Here is a 16,275-nt window from a genome sequence, read left to right as displayed (position 1 = left end):
CCCTCACAATTTCTATGTATTTATAGATAATCTTAAGAAACAATTTATCAAATCCAGGTTGATATTAATTTTATACATTAACTGAAGGAGAACTAACTCCCGAAAGTGTGGATTCTTTTCAACAAGAGCATTGTTTAGCTCTCCATTTATTACAAATTTTCTTTTGTTCTCTAGCAGGATTTTATTTCCAATAAAATTTCTGCACATTTCTTGTTCAGTTTATTCTAAGGTATTTTATGTTCTTTGTTGCAACTCTAAATGGAAATTTTGGGGGCTTTGTATATAATTCCTGGTTATTATAGTTGTGTATAGAAACTTGATTTTTTTTTTTTTGTAATCAGCTACCTCACTGTGCTTCTTTCTAGTATTTAGCTGGATTCTTCTGATGGGTTTTCAAGGTGTTCAGTATCATGTGTAAATAATAAAAATGTCTAGAATACATAACACTTTGTTGTTCAATTTCTTTCTTTCCTCTCCTCTCCTCTCCTCTCCCTCCCTTGTCCTCCCCTCCCTCCCCTCTCCTCCCCCCCCTTTCATTCGTTCATTCATTTGTTTGTTCCCTCCCTCCCTCCCTCCCTGCCTTCCTTTTCTTCTTTTTTTTTTTTTTTTTGAAACAGGGCTCGCTTGGTCACCCAGGCTGGAGCGACCTGGGTGGCATCATCGTGGCTTACTGCAACCTCCACCTCCTGGATTCAAGCAATTCTCCTGCCTCAGCCTTCCAAGTAGCTGGGATTACAGGCATGTGCCACCACGCCTGGCTAATTTTTGTATTTTTAGTAGAGATGGGTTTCACCATGTTGGCCAGACTGGTCTTGAACTCCTGACCTTGGGTGATCTGCCCGCCTCTGCCTCCCAAAGTGCTGGGATTATAGGCGTAAGCCACCATGCTGGACCTCAGTTTCATTATTGATAATAGTGGTGACAAGTGGGCACTCTTACCTTCTACTTGACTCTAGAGTCAATGCTACTGATGGTTTTGTTTTGTGATATGTAGTTTTAAGTCATTTTAAAAAACCTTTTATTCCTGCTGTATTAGTAGATTTTTTATTAAGAATGGATGTTGCATTTTATCAAGTGTATTTTTAACATCTCAACATAATATGAAATTGGTTAATGTTAGTAGATTTTTCTATGTTGAGCCATCATTATATTCCTGGAATGAACCCCTGTTAATGTACTTTCTCGTTTTCCTTGCTAATTTTTTTTTTTTTTTTTGAGACGGAGTCTTGCTGTGTTGCCCAGGCTGGAGTGCAGTGGCATGATCTCCTTCCTCAGCCTCCCAAGTAGCTGGGATTACAGGCACTTGCCACCACACCCAGCTAATTTTTGTATTTTTAGTAGAGATGGGGTTTTACCATGTTGGTCAGGCTGGTCTCGAACTCCTGACCTCAGGTGATCCACCTGCCTCAGCCTCCCAAAGTGCTGGGATTACAGGCGTGAACCACTGTGCCCGGCTGCTAATATTTTTAATTGCAGATTTTTATTAATTGTAGATTATGAAATCCACAATTGTGGTAGTATTACAGTTGTACTTTTTGTGCTTCGTTGAGTTTTGGTATTGTTACTTTATTGACTGCTTAAAAAGAACTGAGACTCTTTGCTCTATGCCCTAAAACATTTAAAGTAGCTTAGGAATTATCTGTTGAAGTCATAATAGATAGAATTCTTCCTTAAAACAATCAGAGCTTTGTTCTGTTGCAAGTATAGTTTCTTTAAATCTCATTACTGATTTATTTCAGTAGTATCCCAACTATATTATCCCCATTCTCCAATTTACAGTAAACAACTGTCAAATTGGGGTTTTTTGAAATGCATCCTTCATTGAGGGCGTATAGGTATCAGATGCTGTGTTAGGTGCAGATAACACTTTTGTTCCCCAAATCAGTCTGACTTGTAATAGATTATAGAATAAAAATCAAAATTCATTTGTTTGTTAACTTTTTCACATTCTGAACTGCTTTCATTTTCTACAATTTTATATTAATGTCTTTACGTATTCTAGCTATTCTGATCTATTTCCTATTCTTTAAATGCACTTGAACTTTCTTTCCTTTGAATTCAATTTGATGAAACTGGCTTGTAAGGTTTTTTTTGTTTGTTTGTTTGAGACAGGATCTCAGTCTGTCGCCAAGACTGGAGTGCAGTGGCACAATATTGGCTCATGCAGCCTTGACCTTCTGGGCTCAGGTGGCCTCCCCAGCAGCTGGGACCACAGGCATGCACCACCACGCCTGGTTAATTTTTTGTATTATTTGTAGAGTCAGGATTTTGCCATATTGTCGAGGTTAGTAAGTTTTTTTTTTTTTTTTTTTAAAGAGATGGAGTCTCGCTGTATTATCCAGGAGTGATAATAGTGCACTACAGCCTTGAACTCCTGGCCTCAAGTGATCCTCCTGCCTCAGCCTCCCAAGTAGCTGGGACTGTAGACGTGTGCCACCAAGTCTGGCTCTGTAATATTTTGACTCATCAGAGTCATTCTTGATGTAACCAACTTTTTTTATTTGTTTACCCACCATTAATTCTCTCTTCTTTTAGTAACATAACCCTCAGTTCATTTTGGGGAAGCATTAATCTGCCATATATATATATTTTTAATTTAAATGATTTATTGGTTGGCCATCGTGGCTTTTGTCTGTAATCCTAGCACTTCGGTAGGCTGAGGTGGGTGGATTACCTGAGGTCAGGCATTTGAGACCAGCCTAGCCAACATGGCGAAACCCCCTTCTCTACTAAAAATACAAAAATTAGCCGAGTGTGGTGGTGCACACCTGTAGTCCCAGCTCCTCAGGAGGCTGAGGCAGGAGAATCTCTTGAATCCTGGAGGTGGAGGCTGCAGTGAGCCAAGATCGTGCCACTGCACTCCATCCTTCGTGACAGAGTGAGACTCCATCTCAAAAATAATAATATAATAATAATAACTTATTGAGGCTGGGGATGGTGGCTCACGCCTGTAATCCCAGCACTTTGGGAGGCCGAGGTGGACGGATCACTTGAGGTCAGGACTTCAAGACCAGCCTGGCCAACATGGTGAAACTCTGTCTCTACTAAAAATGTAAAAATTAGCCGGGCATGTTGGTGGGTGCCTGTAATCCCAGCTACTTGGGAGGCTGAGGCAGGAGAATTGCTTGAATCTGAGAGGCAGTGGTTTGCAGTGAGCTGAGACCATGCCATTACACTCCAGACTGGGCAACAAGATTGAAACTCTGTCTCAATCAGTCAATCAATCAGTCAATAATCGAGTTGAAATTCACATCGCGTACCATTAACCATCTTAAAATGAGCGATTTAGTGGCATTTAGTACTTTCACAGTATTGTGCAACTACCATCTCTATCTAGTTCCAAAACATTTTCATAATTCCAAAGTAAAATACTCACTAACCAGTTTCTCCATTTTCCCTTCCTATCTAGCCTCTGGCAACTACTATTCTACTTTCTATCTGTATGCATTTGGCCATCCTGTACATTTCTTATAAATAGAATCATACAGTATGTAGCCTTTTATGTCTGACATCTTTCAATTGGCAGAATGTTTACAAGGCTCAAAGTATAGCATTTATCAGTATTTCATTCCTGTTTATGGCTGATTAATATTCCACTGTATAGATTATACGACATTTTGTTTATTCATTCATATCTTGATGGTCATTTGTGTTGTTTCCACTTTTTGGCTATTACGAGTAATGCTCCAATGACTGTTTGTGTACAAGTTTTCAGTTTACTTGGGTATAGATCTGGGAGTCGAATTGTTGGGCCATATGGAAACTCTATTTTGAATTTTTTTAGGTAACACCACCAAACTGCTCTTCATAGCTGTCTTTCCATTCTTCCTTTTTTTTAAATTTAAAAAAAAAAAAAAAATAGAAACAGGATCTTGCTGTGTTGCCTAGCCTGGAGTGTAGTGGCTATTCTCAGGCACAATCATAGCATACTGCAGCCTCGAACTCCTGGCCTCCAGCAATCCTCTCACTTTAACCTGCTAAGTAGCTGGGACTACAGGCACTCTGCAGTGCATCCAGCTTATCTTTCCATTCGTATTTATAATATTGAGTACCTTATGTTTTGTCTTTTTTTTTCCCTTAATTTTGTTAGCTAATTGTTTTCATTTTTTCCACTAAAGAATTATCTCTTGGGCCGGGCCTGGTGGCTCACACCTGTAATCCCAGCACTTTGGGAGGCCAAAGTGGGGATTGTCTAAGTCCAGGAGTTCAAGACCAGCCTGGACAACACGGTGAGACCCCAGTCTCTAAAAAAGAAAAAGAAAAATCATCTCTCTGAGATATCCATCCTGTTGTTTTTGAATTTTTCTAATTTACCAATTTCCCTTTTCTTCCCCTTCTGCTTCCCTATTTATTTATTTAGAGACAGGGTATCACTCTGTGCCCAGGCTGGAGTGTAGTGGCATGATCTTGACTCACTGCAGCCTTGACCTCCTGAGCTCAAGGGATCATCCCACCTCATCCTCCCGAGTAGTTGGGACCACATCATGCCTTGCCATGCCCGACTAATTTTTTGTATTTTTTGTAGAGATGGGGTTTCTCCATATTGTGCAGGCTGGTCTTGAACTCCTGAGCTCAAGTGATCCACCCACCATGGCCTCCCAAAGTGTTGGGATTACAGGTGTTAGCCAGCATGCCCAGCTTAATGTTCTTATTTTGTTTTTCTATTTTTGAATTGAATTATTAATATATTTAAATTTTTTAAAAGAGACTTGGCCTCATCCTGTCGCCCAGAGTGGAGTGCAGTGGTGCAATCATAGCTCATAGCTTTGAACTTCTGAGCTCAAGTGATCCTCCCTCCCAAGCCTAAGTTGCTGGGACCACAGTCATGTACCACCATACGCCCAGATAGTTTTTAAACATTTTGTCGAGACAGTGTCATGCTATGTTGCTCAGTCTGGTCTTGAACTCCTGGCCTAAAGCTTCCTCCCACCTCGGCCTCTTAAAATGTTTGGATTATAGGAGTGAGCCACCACACCTGACTTTCATTTAATTCTTACTTTTAAATGGAGCATTTAAGTCTTTATATATTTATTTGAGTCAACTTTGACTACATTCCCTTTATTTTGGTAAATGTTTCCTTTATGTAACTTTCTAGATAATTTGTAACTCCTTTCCCCTTCCTCTCTTTGTCTAAGAAACTTAGTTTCCAAATATTTAGCTTTTGCCTTGTTTTGGATTTCTTTGAAAATGTTTTTTAAAAATTTGCACTGATAGGCCAGGCGCAGTGGCTCACGCCTGTAATCCCAGCACTTTGGGAAGCCAAGGTGGGTGGATCACCTGAGGTCAGGAGAGGGAGACCATCCTGGCCTACACAGTGAAACCCCGACTCTCCTAAAAGTACAAAAAAAATTAGCTGGGCTTGGTGGCAGGCGCTTGTAGTCCTAGCTACTTGGGAGGCTGAGGCATGAGAGTCGCTTGAACCCAGGAGGCGGAGGTTGTAGTGAGCCGAGATTGCGCTGCTGCACTCCAGCCTGGGTGACAAGAGTGAGACTCCACCTCAAAAAGAAAAAAAAATTTGCACTGATAATACATGCACATATAAGAAATTCAAGTTTTTGCAGTGAAGAGCAGATATCTTTCCTACCCCAGCTCCCAGTAACCCAGTTCTCCTTCCCCCAGAGGCAACTAGTGTTCCTAGGTTTTAAAAAAATGTTTTCAGTGTTTATTCCATGCATTTATGAACATGATATATGAATATATAAACCCTTTTCAATATAGTTGTATTACTGTATATGAACTATTACAGTATACAGAAACTGCATATTTTTCTTTTTTAACAGCGTGTCTTGAAGATTGCTTCCTTTTACTTGTTTTGTAAATACTTTTTGGTTTCACTACTTTCTGGCTAGAACTGTGGTCTAAATTATGTGTATATTTTTGAATTATTTGTTGTATAATGGTCAATTTGAAAATATTTTCCACTGGTACATAAAAAGAACATATTTTAGGATATGCATAATATTTTAGATTAGGTTTATCATTTTGGATTACATAGATGACTTCAGGACATCCAGGAAACTTTTGGAAATTTGCTCATTTTTATGAGTATGAGCATGAGTTTTATTCTTTGGGGAGTCGGGGTCCACAACTTTTATCAGATTCTCAAAGGAATTCATGGTCTACCAATAGATTTAAGGACTGGTAGTTTATATACTGTTGTACTTTGCCTTATTTGTCAAGTACTGGCATATACCTTAGAGATACTGTGGTTTAGTTCCAGACCACTGCAATAAAACGAAAAGTACAGCATAGCAAATAAGTCACAGTAAAGCCAATGTCATAGTAAAGCAAGTCACACAGTTTTTTTGGTTTCTCAGTGTATATAAAGGTTATGTGTAGCGTACACTGTAGTCTGTTAAGTGTACAATAGTATTATGTCTAAAAAATGTACGTACCTAAATTAAAAAGTACTTTTCTTTTTTTGGCTGAAAAGTGCTGAGAGTCCTCTGAGCCTTCAAAGAGTTGTAATGTTTTTGCTCGTGGAGGGTCTTGCCTTGATGTTGATGGCTGCTGACTGATCAGGATGGTGGTTGCTGAAAGGTTGGGATTACTTTGGCAATTTCTTAAAATAAGACAACAGTGAAGTTTGCTGCATTGATTGGCTCCTCCTTTCATGAATGATTTCTTTGTAGCATGCATTGTTGTTTGATAGCATTTTACCCACAGTAGAACTTCTTTCAAAATTCAAAAGGAGTCAGTCCTCTCTAACTCTGCTACTGCATTATCAGTTAAATTTATGTAATATTCTATTCCTTTGTTGTCATTTCAGTAATATTCACAGCATCTTCACCAGGAATATATTTCATTTCAATGAACTACTTTCTTTGCTCATCCATAAGAAGCACCTCATCCATTAAAGTTTTATCATGAGATTGCTGCATTCAGTCATATCTTCGGTCTCCACTTCTAATTCTACTTCTCTTGCTATTTCCATGATGTCTGCAGTTACTTCCTCCACTGAAGTATTGAACCTCTCAAAGTCATCCGTGGGGGTTAGAATCAACTTCTTCCAAACTCTTGTTAATATTGATACTTTGGCCTTTTCCCCATGAACCATGGATGCTCTTAATGGCATCTACAATGGTGAATCCTTCCCGGAACATTTTCTATTGACTTTACCCAGATCTCAGAGGAATCACTATCTATGGCAGCTGTAGCCTCACAAGATGTATTTCTTAAATAATAAGACTTGAAAATCAAAATGACTTCTTTATCCATGTGCTGCAGAATGGGTGTTGTGTGTAGTAGGCATGAACACAACGTGAATCTGCTTGTACATCTCCAGTAGAGCTCTTGAGTGACTGGGTGCATTGTCAGTGAACAGTAATGTTTTGAAAGGAAGCTTTTTCCTGAGCTGTAGGTCTTAACAGTGGGCTTAAAATGTTTAGTAAACTGTATAGTAAACAGATGTGCTGTCATCCAGGCTTCGTTGTTGCATTCATAGAGCACAGGGAGAGTAGATTTATAATACTTCTTAGGTGCCCTAGGTTTTTCAGAATGTAAAAGAGCATTGGCTTCAACTTTAAGTCCACCAGCTTCATTAGCCCTTAGCAAGAGACTCAACCTGTCCTTTGAAGGCAGGTATTGAATTATTTCTAGCTGTGAAAGTCCTAGATGGCATCTTCCAATAGAAGGCTATTTTGTCCACATTGAAAATCTGTTGTTTAATGTAACTACTTTCATCAATTACCTTAGGTAGATATTCTGGATAACTTTCTGCAGCTTCTACATCAGCACTTGCTGCTTCACCTTGCACTTTTATGTTGTGGAGGCAGGTTCTTTCCTTAAGCCTCATGAGTGAACCTCTGCTAACTTCAAACAATTCTGCATCTTCCTTACCTCTCTCAGCCTTCATAGAGTTGAAGAGAGGGCCTTGCTCTGGCTTAGGCTTTGGTTTAAGGGCATGTTGTGGCTGGTTTGATATTCTATCCAGACCACTTAAACTTTCCCCATATCAGGAAAAAGGCGATTTCACTTCTTTATCATTTATGTATTCATTGGAGTGGCTCTTCTGGTTTCTTTAAGAACTTTCCCTTTGCATTGCAACTTGGGTAACTGGCGCAAGAGGCTTAGCTTTTGACCTGCCTTCCTCACTAAACTTAATCATTTCTGGCCTTTGATTTAAAGGGACATGGTGTCTTCCTTTGTCTTGAACACTTAGAGGCGATTGTAGGGTTATTAGTTGGCCTAATTTCAATATTGTTGTGTCTTAGGCAATAGGGACTCCCAAGGATAGGGAGACTGGGGAATGGTTGATTGGTGGGGCAGTCAGAACACATGCAATTTATCGATTAAGTTTGCCTCTTATATGGGTGTGCTTTGTGGCCCCCCCAAACAATTACAATAGTAACAATCAAAGCTTACTGATTACAGGTTACCATAACTGTTATAATAATAATGAAAAGTTTGATATATTGTAAGAATTACCAAAATGTGACACAGTTACATGAAGTGAACATATATTTTTGGAAAAATGACACCAATACACTTGCTCAAATCAGGGTTGTCATAAACCTTCAGTTTGTAAAAAAAATGCAGTGTCTGTACAGCACAGTAAAGTCAAGTGCCGTAATTGAGGTATGGCTGTATTTAAGTCTCTATTACTGTGGTTACCATTTTTCCTATGTTTTCTGTGGTTTCCGCTTCATTGTTTTATTACTCTGCTTGTACATAAAGGTTTGTGATAGTTTTATCTTATTAGTGATTATACTGTTCATCGTTACTAAGTAACCCTTTTTGTCCTATTTATTACCTAATAGATGATACTCTTTTTGGTTGCATTTGTTTGTTATATCATTACCCTACATTTTATCTTCAACATTTTGAAATCACTTGTTTTAGATCCATTGCTTATAGATAGGGTATACATTTTAAAAATGATTTACTTATTACATTTATAGTTATATACATTTAATTTATAGCAGAGATTATAAATTTTGGGCCGTAACTACTTTCATGTATGTTTTGTTCAGTTAGCATATAGATTATTATTATTATTTTGTATCAATCTTTGTCTTTTGGTTTTAATAGGTGAATTTTACAGATGTTGATGTAGTAGCTGTGCTTGGTCTTATAGCTGACCTTTAGTATCTGTTTTACCATTTTAATACTTGCTTGTTTTCTTCCTTTGTTTCCTGTTGTTAGATGGCCTCTGTTTCTTTGATTCATTTCCTGTTCTATTTTTGTATAATTTTGGAAAATATATGGATTTACCCAGATGACTAGATAGCAGTAATTAACCAGAAATGGAAATGAGGAAATTCCATTCATAGTAATCACAAAATCAGAAATACTTAAGAATCAACAGAAAAGCACAGGACTTACATGAAGAAAATCTAAAATAGGATAGGAACAAATAGAAAGGCACACTTTGTCCTTGGATGAACAAATTTCATAAAAATGTCTATTTTCTGAAAATACATAAATCTAATGCAATTCAGATTAGAACCTCAGTAGTGTGTTGGAAGGGATGGCATATAATTGAATAAAATAATCTTATGTTTGTTTGTTTGTTTGTTTGAAACGGAGTCTCCCTCTGTCACCAGGCTGGAGTGCAGTGGTGTGATCTTGGCTTTCAGGCGATTCTCCTGCCTCTGCCTTCCAAGTAGCTGGGACCACAGGCGCGCACCACCATGACCAGCTAATTTTTGTATTTTTAGTAGAGGCGGGGTTTCACCATGTTGGCAAGGATGGTCTCCATCTCTTGACCTCGTGATCCGCCCGCCTCGACCTCCCAAAGTGCTGGGATTACAGGCGTGAGCTACCGCGCCTGGCCTGAATAAAATAATCTTAAACTTTTGAGACTTTCCTTACCAGTCATCAGAACATTTATACGTTTATAAAGGTATTTTAATCAAGTCGCTGTTGTTGTAAGAATAGACAAGTGGACTGGAATAGAGAATCCAGAAATAGATCCTATTAGTGGTGAAGTGAATTATTTTGTTGTTTAGATCTTCTGTTTTCTTATTTTTGTTCACTTGATCCATGTTGTACTGAGAGTGGTATATTCATGTCTTATGTTATTAGCATTTCTATTTATGTTTCCTTGCATCTCCTGTAGTTTTTGCTTTATAAAAGCTGTTGCTGTGCTATTTTGTTTTAGAATAATGCCTGGCTAATTCTTTTGCTTTTTAAAGTCATTTCATCTCTTTGCTTGGAGGTCTTTAGGATTTTATCTTTATCTTTGAAATCTAATAGTTTTACTAGGCTATTTCTTGGAGTTGATTGTTTGGGTTAATTTTCCCAAGTACCTTGTATATTGATTCAGATATTTTTTTCTATTTTAGAAAGTTTTCTTGCATTATAGCTATAAAACCAGCTCTGTTTTTGTTTGGTTTGTGTTTTTCTTCCTCACGTAATCCAATAATGTGAATATTACTCTTTTTTTCTTCTGTTTCCACTTATTTCTCTCTGATCCTTTTTATTTTTCTTTATGTCATTGAGTCTACTCTTCCTTGAATGCTTTTATAATTCATTCTTCATTGCTGAGATAATTTTGACTTTTTCTTCATATTTCTTTTCTGAGTTCAGTTACCTCTTTCCCTTTCTTCTTTCCTTTCCTTTTCTTCTTTTTCTTCCTTTTTGTCTATTTCTGCTTTCAGTTTTTGAATTTTTGATTCAGGGTTTTTCATATCATCATATGTTTCAGTTTATTTAATTTTGTTTGGATTGTTAACCTAAACTTTCTTTTGCTTTGTTGTTATCAGGGAATTTCCCTCAATTGATAAATGTGAACTTTAATTTTTTTTTTGTTTTCTGCAATAGCTCTGTATGCACTTGAGTTTTCTTATGTTCATTTTTATGGTATTGAGTATTTTATAATATTCTTAATTGCATTATCTTCAGTCAATGTAGCAAAGTCCAAATACAATAGCAGAAATGTTTGTTTTACTTGAGGAAAGGGTTGTTCTGTCTTCAATTTTATGGGTCTATTTTGTCTTGTAGAACACTAAGTATTTCCCCCTTTTCTTCTTTTACCCTTCACCGCTCAGTTATTAAAGCATGCTTCTCTCTTCCTTTTTGCTTTTTCTTTCCTCTGTATTTCAACAAATGCTTATTTAACACTCGTCTTTTTAAATTGCACCTGCTCTTTTAAACCATGCCTTCTGCTTTAAATTAAAGGTACTTGAAACCTCTTCCCTGTAGTCTGTGCTCTGATCTGCCCAGATACTTTTCCAGTGTTTTCAGATACGGTGTGGATTTAATCTTTCTGGGAGTCACTACAAATCATTTTTAGGTGCCTTCACTAGCCTTTCTCCTCTGTCTTTTCTGTAGTTTTTCTTAGTCTGCCTTTGCTTGCCAGAAAGCCTTGTGGGTGGATGGAGGTGAAAGCATGTACCCTGAATTGGTTGACTTTTTCTCTTTTTATTTGCAATTATTTGCAATTTGGCATTCTATGTCTTCAAGTTATGCTACAGGTGTGGTTTGGTATAGAATTTAATTTTTCCTTCTTGTTTTTTTTTACTGTTTGGGGATGAAATTTTGGGCAGATAACTGTGCAGCTGCTACGTAGAAGTCCTGGATTACTTAATAAATGGTGGTGGCTTAACTAGCCTTCTACCTGGAAACAATAAAATTGGACTCAGCCTGTGCCATATAGAGTGTATTAAACTTCCAGATGAATGTAGAATTTATTTTAATTCCAGATGGACTAAAGACTCAGGTGTTTTCTTAAAAAAAAAAACTCTCAAAATATCAAGGTGGTTTTTATGTAGGTGATGATAATCTAGAATTCATGTGGAATCTGGGTGTGAGCGTGGGGCAGGGATACTCTTTTGACCAAGAATGGAAAACAGAAGCTATAAAATAAAAGATGTGTGTGTTTGTAAAAGATAGATTTAGAAGAAATATTTACAATGTTGAGGACAGACTGTGATAAAATACAAAAAACTTTTACAAGTTGACAAGATAACAAAATAGGAAAATACATGAATAAGTATTTCCCAGAAGTGCATATCCAGATAACCAACAAATTTAAGATGTTCAGATTTATTAGTAATTAGGGAAATACAAATTAGAATAACAACATATCCCTGTACAGCTATTAAACCTTCCAAATTTAAAAGAGCACAATTACATATGGCTTATGTGGGAAGGGATGGAGGTAAATAAGGCACTTTTATGTCCTCTGCACAATGCTGGTGTTTAATACCAAATGAAGTCAGGGTGGGGTGGAGATCATGATTTCCCCCCTCCTTAGTGCATACTTTCCGAGTATCTTAGGAACATGAATTAAGCAGAGTAATCATAAACTTGTGAAGGCAAGTGTCATCAGATTTTATATTTAGAATTTAACAGGGCATATTGAGAAATAAGAAATTCCTCTTAATTACTGTAGTCTGGAATCTTTATCACTGGAGTGCTTTCTTGATGATCTACCTATATCATGAAAATTAAATTCCCTTCAGTGATTGAGGATCTTTCTCTATTACCAGCTATCATAAGTGACATTCTGGGGACTTGCTTGAGAGACACCTTCCCTGCAATATTTTGTAATTAAAAATTTTGTATATATATAAAAAATATATATCAATGCATCTTATTTCTGATGCATTTCAAAATAAATTACAGATGTCTATTTACTTCCCTCAAGTATACTTCAGCTTGCATGTCATTAACTATTCAGTATTTGTTGAGGTAAAGTTTACATGCAATGCAATGTAAAAATCTCAAGTGCACTTTCACTGATTTTTTAATTTTTGTTTTCTTATGTAGAGACGAGATCTCACTGTGTTGTCCAGGCTGGTCTCGAACTCCTGAGCTCAAGCAGTCCTCCTACCTCGGCCTCCCTCAGTGTTAGGATTAAAGACATGAGCCACCATGCCCAGCCCACTAGGTTTTAACAAATGTACAACCTGTGTATTCCACACCACTATTGAGACACAGAATATAACCTCAAGAAGTTTCCTCAAGCTCCTCACAGGCAGTTCATGCCGTCACCCTCTAGAGGCAGCCACTATTTTGACTGAAGTATTTTTATGGACTTGTGTTTTGTTTTGGATAAATCTTTAGGAGAGGAATTTTTGGGTCATAGGGTTAGATATATGTTTCGTTTTATGAGAAACTGCCAGACACCTTTCCAAAGTGGGTGTTCCATTCTACAATTATGAGTCCCAAAGTTTGGCCTAGGGAAGTAGAAGGATGGAGTTACCATTTATTGAGAGGAAGAAGTCTATAGGAGGGACAGGTTTGGGTGGGGTGGTGGTAGTGGTAGATTAGGAGCTCAGTTTTGGATATGTTAATTTTGAGATATCCAGCCATAACCGAAACAGATAGCCATGTGGAGGGGCCAAGTAGGCAACTGTGTATATGAATTTGGAGTTAGGGAGAAGGCCTGGGTTGGAGATAAAAATTTGGGAGTCATCAGCGTGTAGAACCCACTGTTACACTGACAGTGGAATCAGAACTGAATGGAAAAGGTACATCTAAAGAAATTACTGTTTTTTAAAATAAACTTTGTGTTTTGGAATTTTAGATTTACAGAAAAGTTGCAAAGATGGTACGGTTTCCATATACCCTTCACCCATTTATCCCTAATGTTAATATCTTAGTAGATAACCATAGTACATTTATCAAAGCTAAAATGGTAACATTTGTACAGTGCCATGAACTTCCAGACTTTTTTTTTTTTTTTTTTTTGAGAGAGAGAGCCTTGCTCTGTTGCCCAGGCTAGAGTGCAGTGGTGCAATCTCGGCTCACTGCAACCTCCGCCTCCCAGGTTCAAGCGATTCTCCTGTCTCAGTCTCCCAAGTAGCTGGGACTAGAGGTATGTGCCACCATGCCTGGCTAATTTTCATATTTTTAGAGATGGGGTTTCATCATGTTGGCCAGGAACATCTTGAACTCTTGGCCTCAAGTGATCAGCCCGCTTCGGCCTCCCAGAGTGTTGGGATTACAAGCATGAGCCACCGCATCCGGTCGCATTTCACCAGTTTGAAATAATTAATTGTAATGTAAGATGAAATTTTAGAACATTTTATGAATCCTCTGTATGTTTTTGACTGTTTTCTCTTCTCCCTTTGCAGGACTAATGGCTGAAGGATAAATCAACATGGCAACTATGATTCCACCAGTGAAGCTGAAATGGCTTGAACACTTGAACAGCTCCTGGATTACAGAGGACAGTGAATCTATTGCTACAAGAGAGGGAGTTGCTGTTCTGTATTCTAAACTGGTTAGCAATAAGGAAGTAGTACCTTTGCCCCAACAAGTTTTATGCCTCAAAGGACCACAGTTGCCAGACTTTGAACGTGAGTCTCTTTCAAGTGATGAGCAGGACCACTATTTGGATGCCCTTCTTAGCAGCCAGCTAGCATTGGCAAAGATGGTGTGTTCGGATTCCCCATTTGCTGGGGCACTTAGAAAACGACTGCTTGTACTCCAGCGTGTCTTTTATGCACTTTCTAATAAATACCATGACAAAGGCAAGGTGAAGCAGCAGCAGCATTCTCCAGAGAGCAGTTCTGGATCAGCCGATGTCCATTCTGTTAGTGAACGCCCCCGGTCAAGCACTGATGCACTTATAGAAATGGGTGTTCGAACTGGTCTAAGTTTATTATTTGCACTTCTAAGACAAAGTTGGATGATGCCTGTGTCAGGACCTGGTCTCAGTCTTTGCAACGATGTTATTCATACTGCAATTGAAGTTGTGAGCTCTTTACCACCATTATCATTAGCAAATGAAAGCAAGATTCCTCCTATGGGCTTGGACTGCTTATCGCAAGTAACAACATTTCTTAAAGGAGTAACTATTCCTAATTCTGGGGCAGACACTTTAGGTCGTAGATTAGCTTCTGAGTTGCTGCTTGGTTTGGCAGCTCAACGAGGCTCATTGCGGTATCTTCTTGAATGGATAGAAATGGCTTTGGGAGCTTCGGCAGTTGTACATACCATGGAGAAAAGCAAACTACTCTCAAGCCAGGAAGGAATGATCAGCTTTGACTGCTTTATGACCATATTAATGCAGATGAGGCGTTCTTTGGTACGTACTATAAAAATCTCAACTTTAAAGCTCATAACAGTTTTAGGAAAAGGTAATGAAGTTTTTAATGAATTGGTGGTAACAGTGAATGATTTGAGACTTTGGTGGTTGTTGAGTTAAATATTTCATGTACTTGGAGTGAAGAAACTTTTATGCTTGTTAATATATGTGGTTGGTACAGTATTGAGACTACTGCATCAGGAGTCAGGTTTGTAGTTTTAGCTTTCTGAATTCTCATATGAACTAGGAAATTCATCTAACTTTATGTTTTAGCAGACTTATGAAAAATGAGATATTTTGGCTAGTGATCAGGAGGTCTTTAGGAAAAAACCTCTTATTTTCATCTTTCCCAATTTATATTAAACATTTACTATATGCCAAGTACTATTCTAGGCCCTGGGGCTACAACATTGGGGATACAGTTTCTGCCTCCATGGAGCTAACAGCCTAGTAGAGGAGTCAGATAATAAATATTTAATTTCAGGTAGTGAAAATTTCTAAGAAGAGAAGTAAAAGAGGGAAAGGGAATAGAGACTGGTAGACTTAGGACAGAGGTTGGGAGGTGAAAAGTTGCTGTTTAGTTAATGTGGTCAGGGAATGACTGAGTTGTGACATTAGAGTAGAGAGCTGAATGAAGGGAAGTGATGAGCTAAGCAAAGCTCTGTGAAGAGCGTGTTGTCAGAGGAAATTGTTTGACTATCATAACCTTGGATACTACATTAAAGAATAAATAATAAAATAGTAGTGTGTAATCAATGTCAAGAATTTGTAAGACTGAAAAACCAAGAATAAGAATTCAAATGTTAAAATACAAATTTAGACTGGGTGCGGTGGCTCATGCGTGTAATCTCAGCACTTTGGGAAGCTGAGGAGGGTGGATCACTTGAGGCCAGGAGTTCAAACCCAGCCTGGCCAGCATGGTGAAACCCCATCTCTACTAAAAATACAAAGATTAGCCAGGTGTGGTGTTGCGTGCCTATAATCCTAGCTACTTGGGAGGCTGAGGCAGGAGAATCACTTGAACCCAGGAGACGGAGGTCGCAGTGATCAGAGATCATGCCGCAGCATTCCTGGGCAACACAGCGAGAATCTGTCTCAAAAACAAAATAAAAAATAAAATACAAATTTAAAATATTAAGACTCAAACACTTAAAAGCTGACTTATTTTTAATTAGGTTACATTGATCAGTCTTTTTTTTTTTTTTTTTTTTTTCCGAGATGGAGTTTCGCTCTTGTTGCCCAGGCTGGAGTGCAATGGCATGATCTCGGCTCACTGCAACCTCTGCCTCCCAGGT

General features: G+C 38.1%; 1 protein-coding gene across 1 annotated transcript in view; it reads left to right on the top strand.

Moving 5' to 3' along the window:
* HERC1 (HECT and RLD domain containing E3 ubiquitin protein ligase family member 1) overlaps window positions 1-16,275 on the top strand; it is a 250,627-nt gene that overhangs the window by 42,725 nt on the left and 191,627 nt on the right. The window contains exons 5-6 of the mRNA XM_011969255.1: window positions 9,579-9,929; window positions 14,025-14,980. Coding sequence (XP_011824645.1) covers window positions 14,051-14,980 — 930 coding nt within the window. The 5' untranslated portion in view covers window positions 9,579-9,929; window positions 14,025-14,050. The remainder of the gene's footprint in view (window positions 1-9,578; window positions 9,930-14,024; window positions 14,981-16,275) is intronic.

This window comes from Mandrillus leucophaeus, unplaced genomic scaffold (assembly GCF_000951045.1).
Source record: "Mandrillus leucophaeus isolate KB7577 unplaced genomic scaffold, Mleu.le_1.0 Scaffold12, whole genome shotgun sequence".
Lineage (NCBI taxonomy): Eukaryota > Metazoa > Chordata > Mammalia > Primates > Cercopithecidae > Mandrillus > Mandrillus leucophaeus.
Note: the sequence above shows the minus strand (reverse complement) of the source record. Positions and strands in the feature narration are given on the sequence as shown.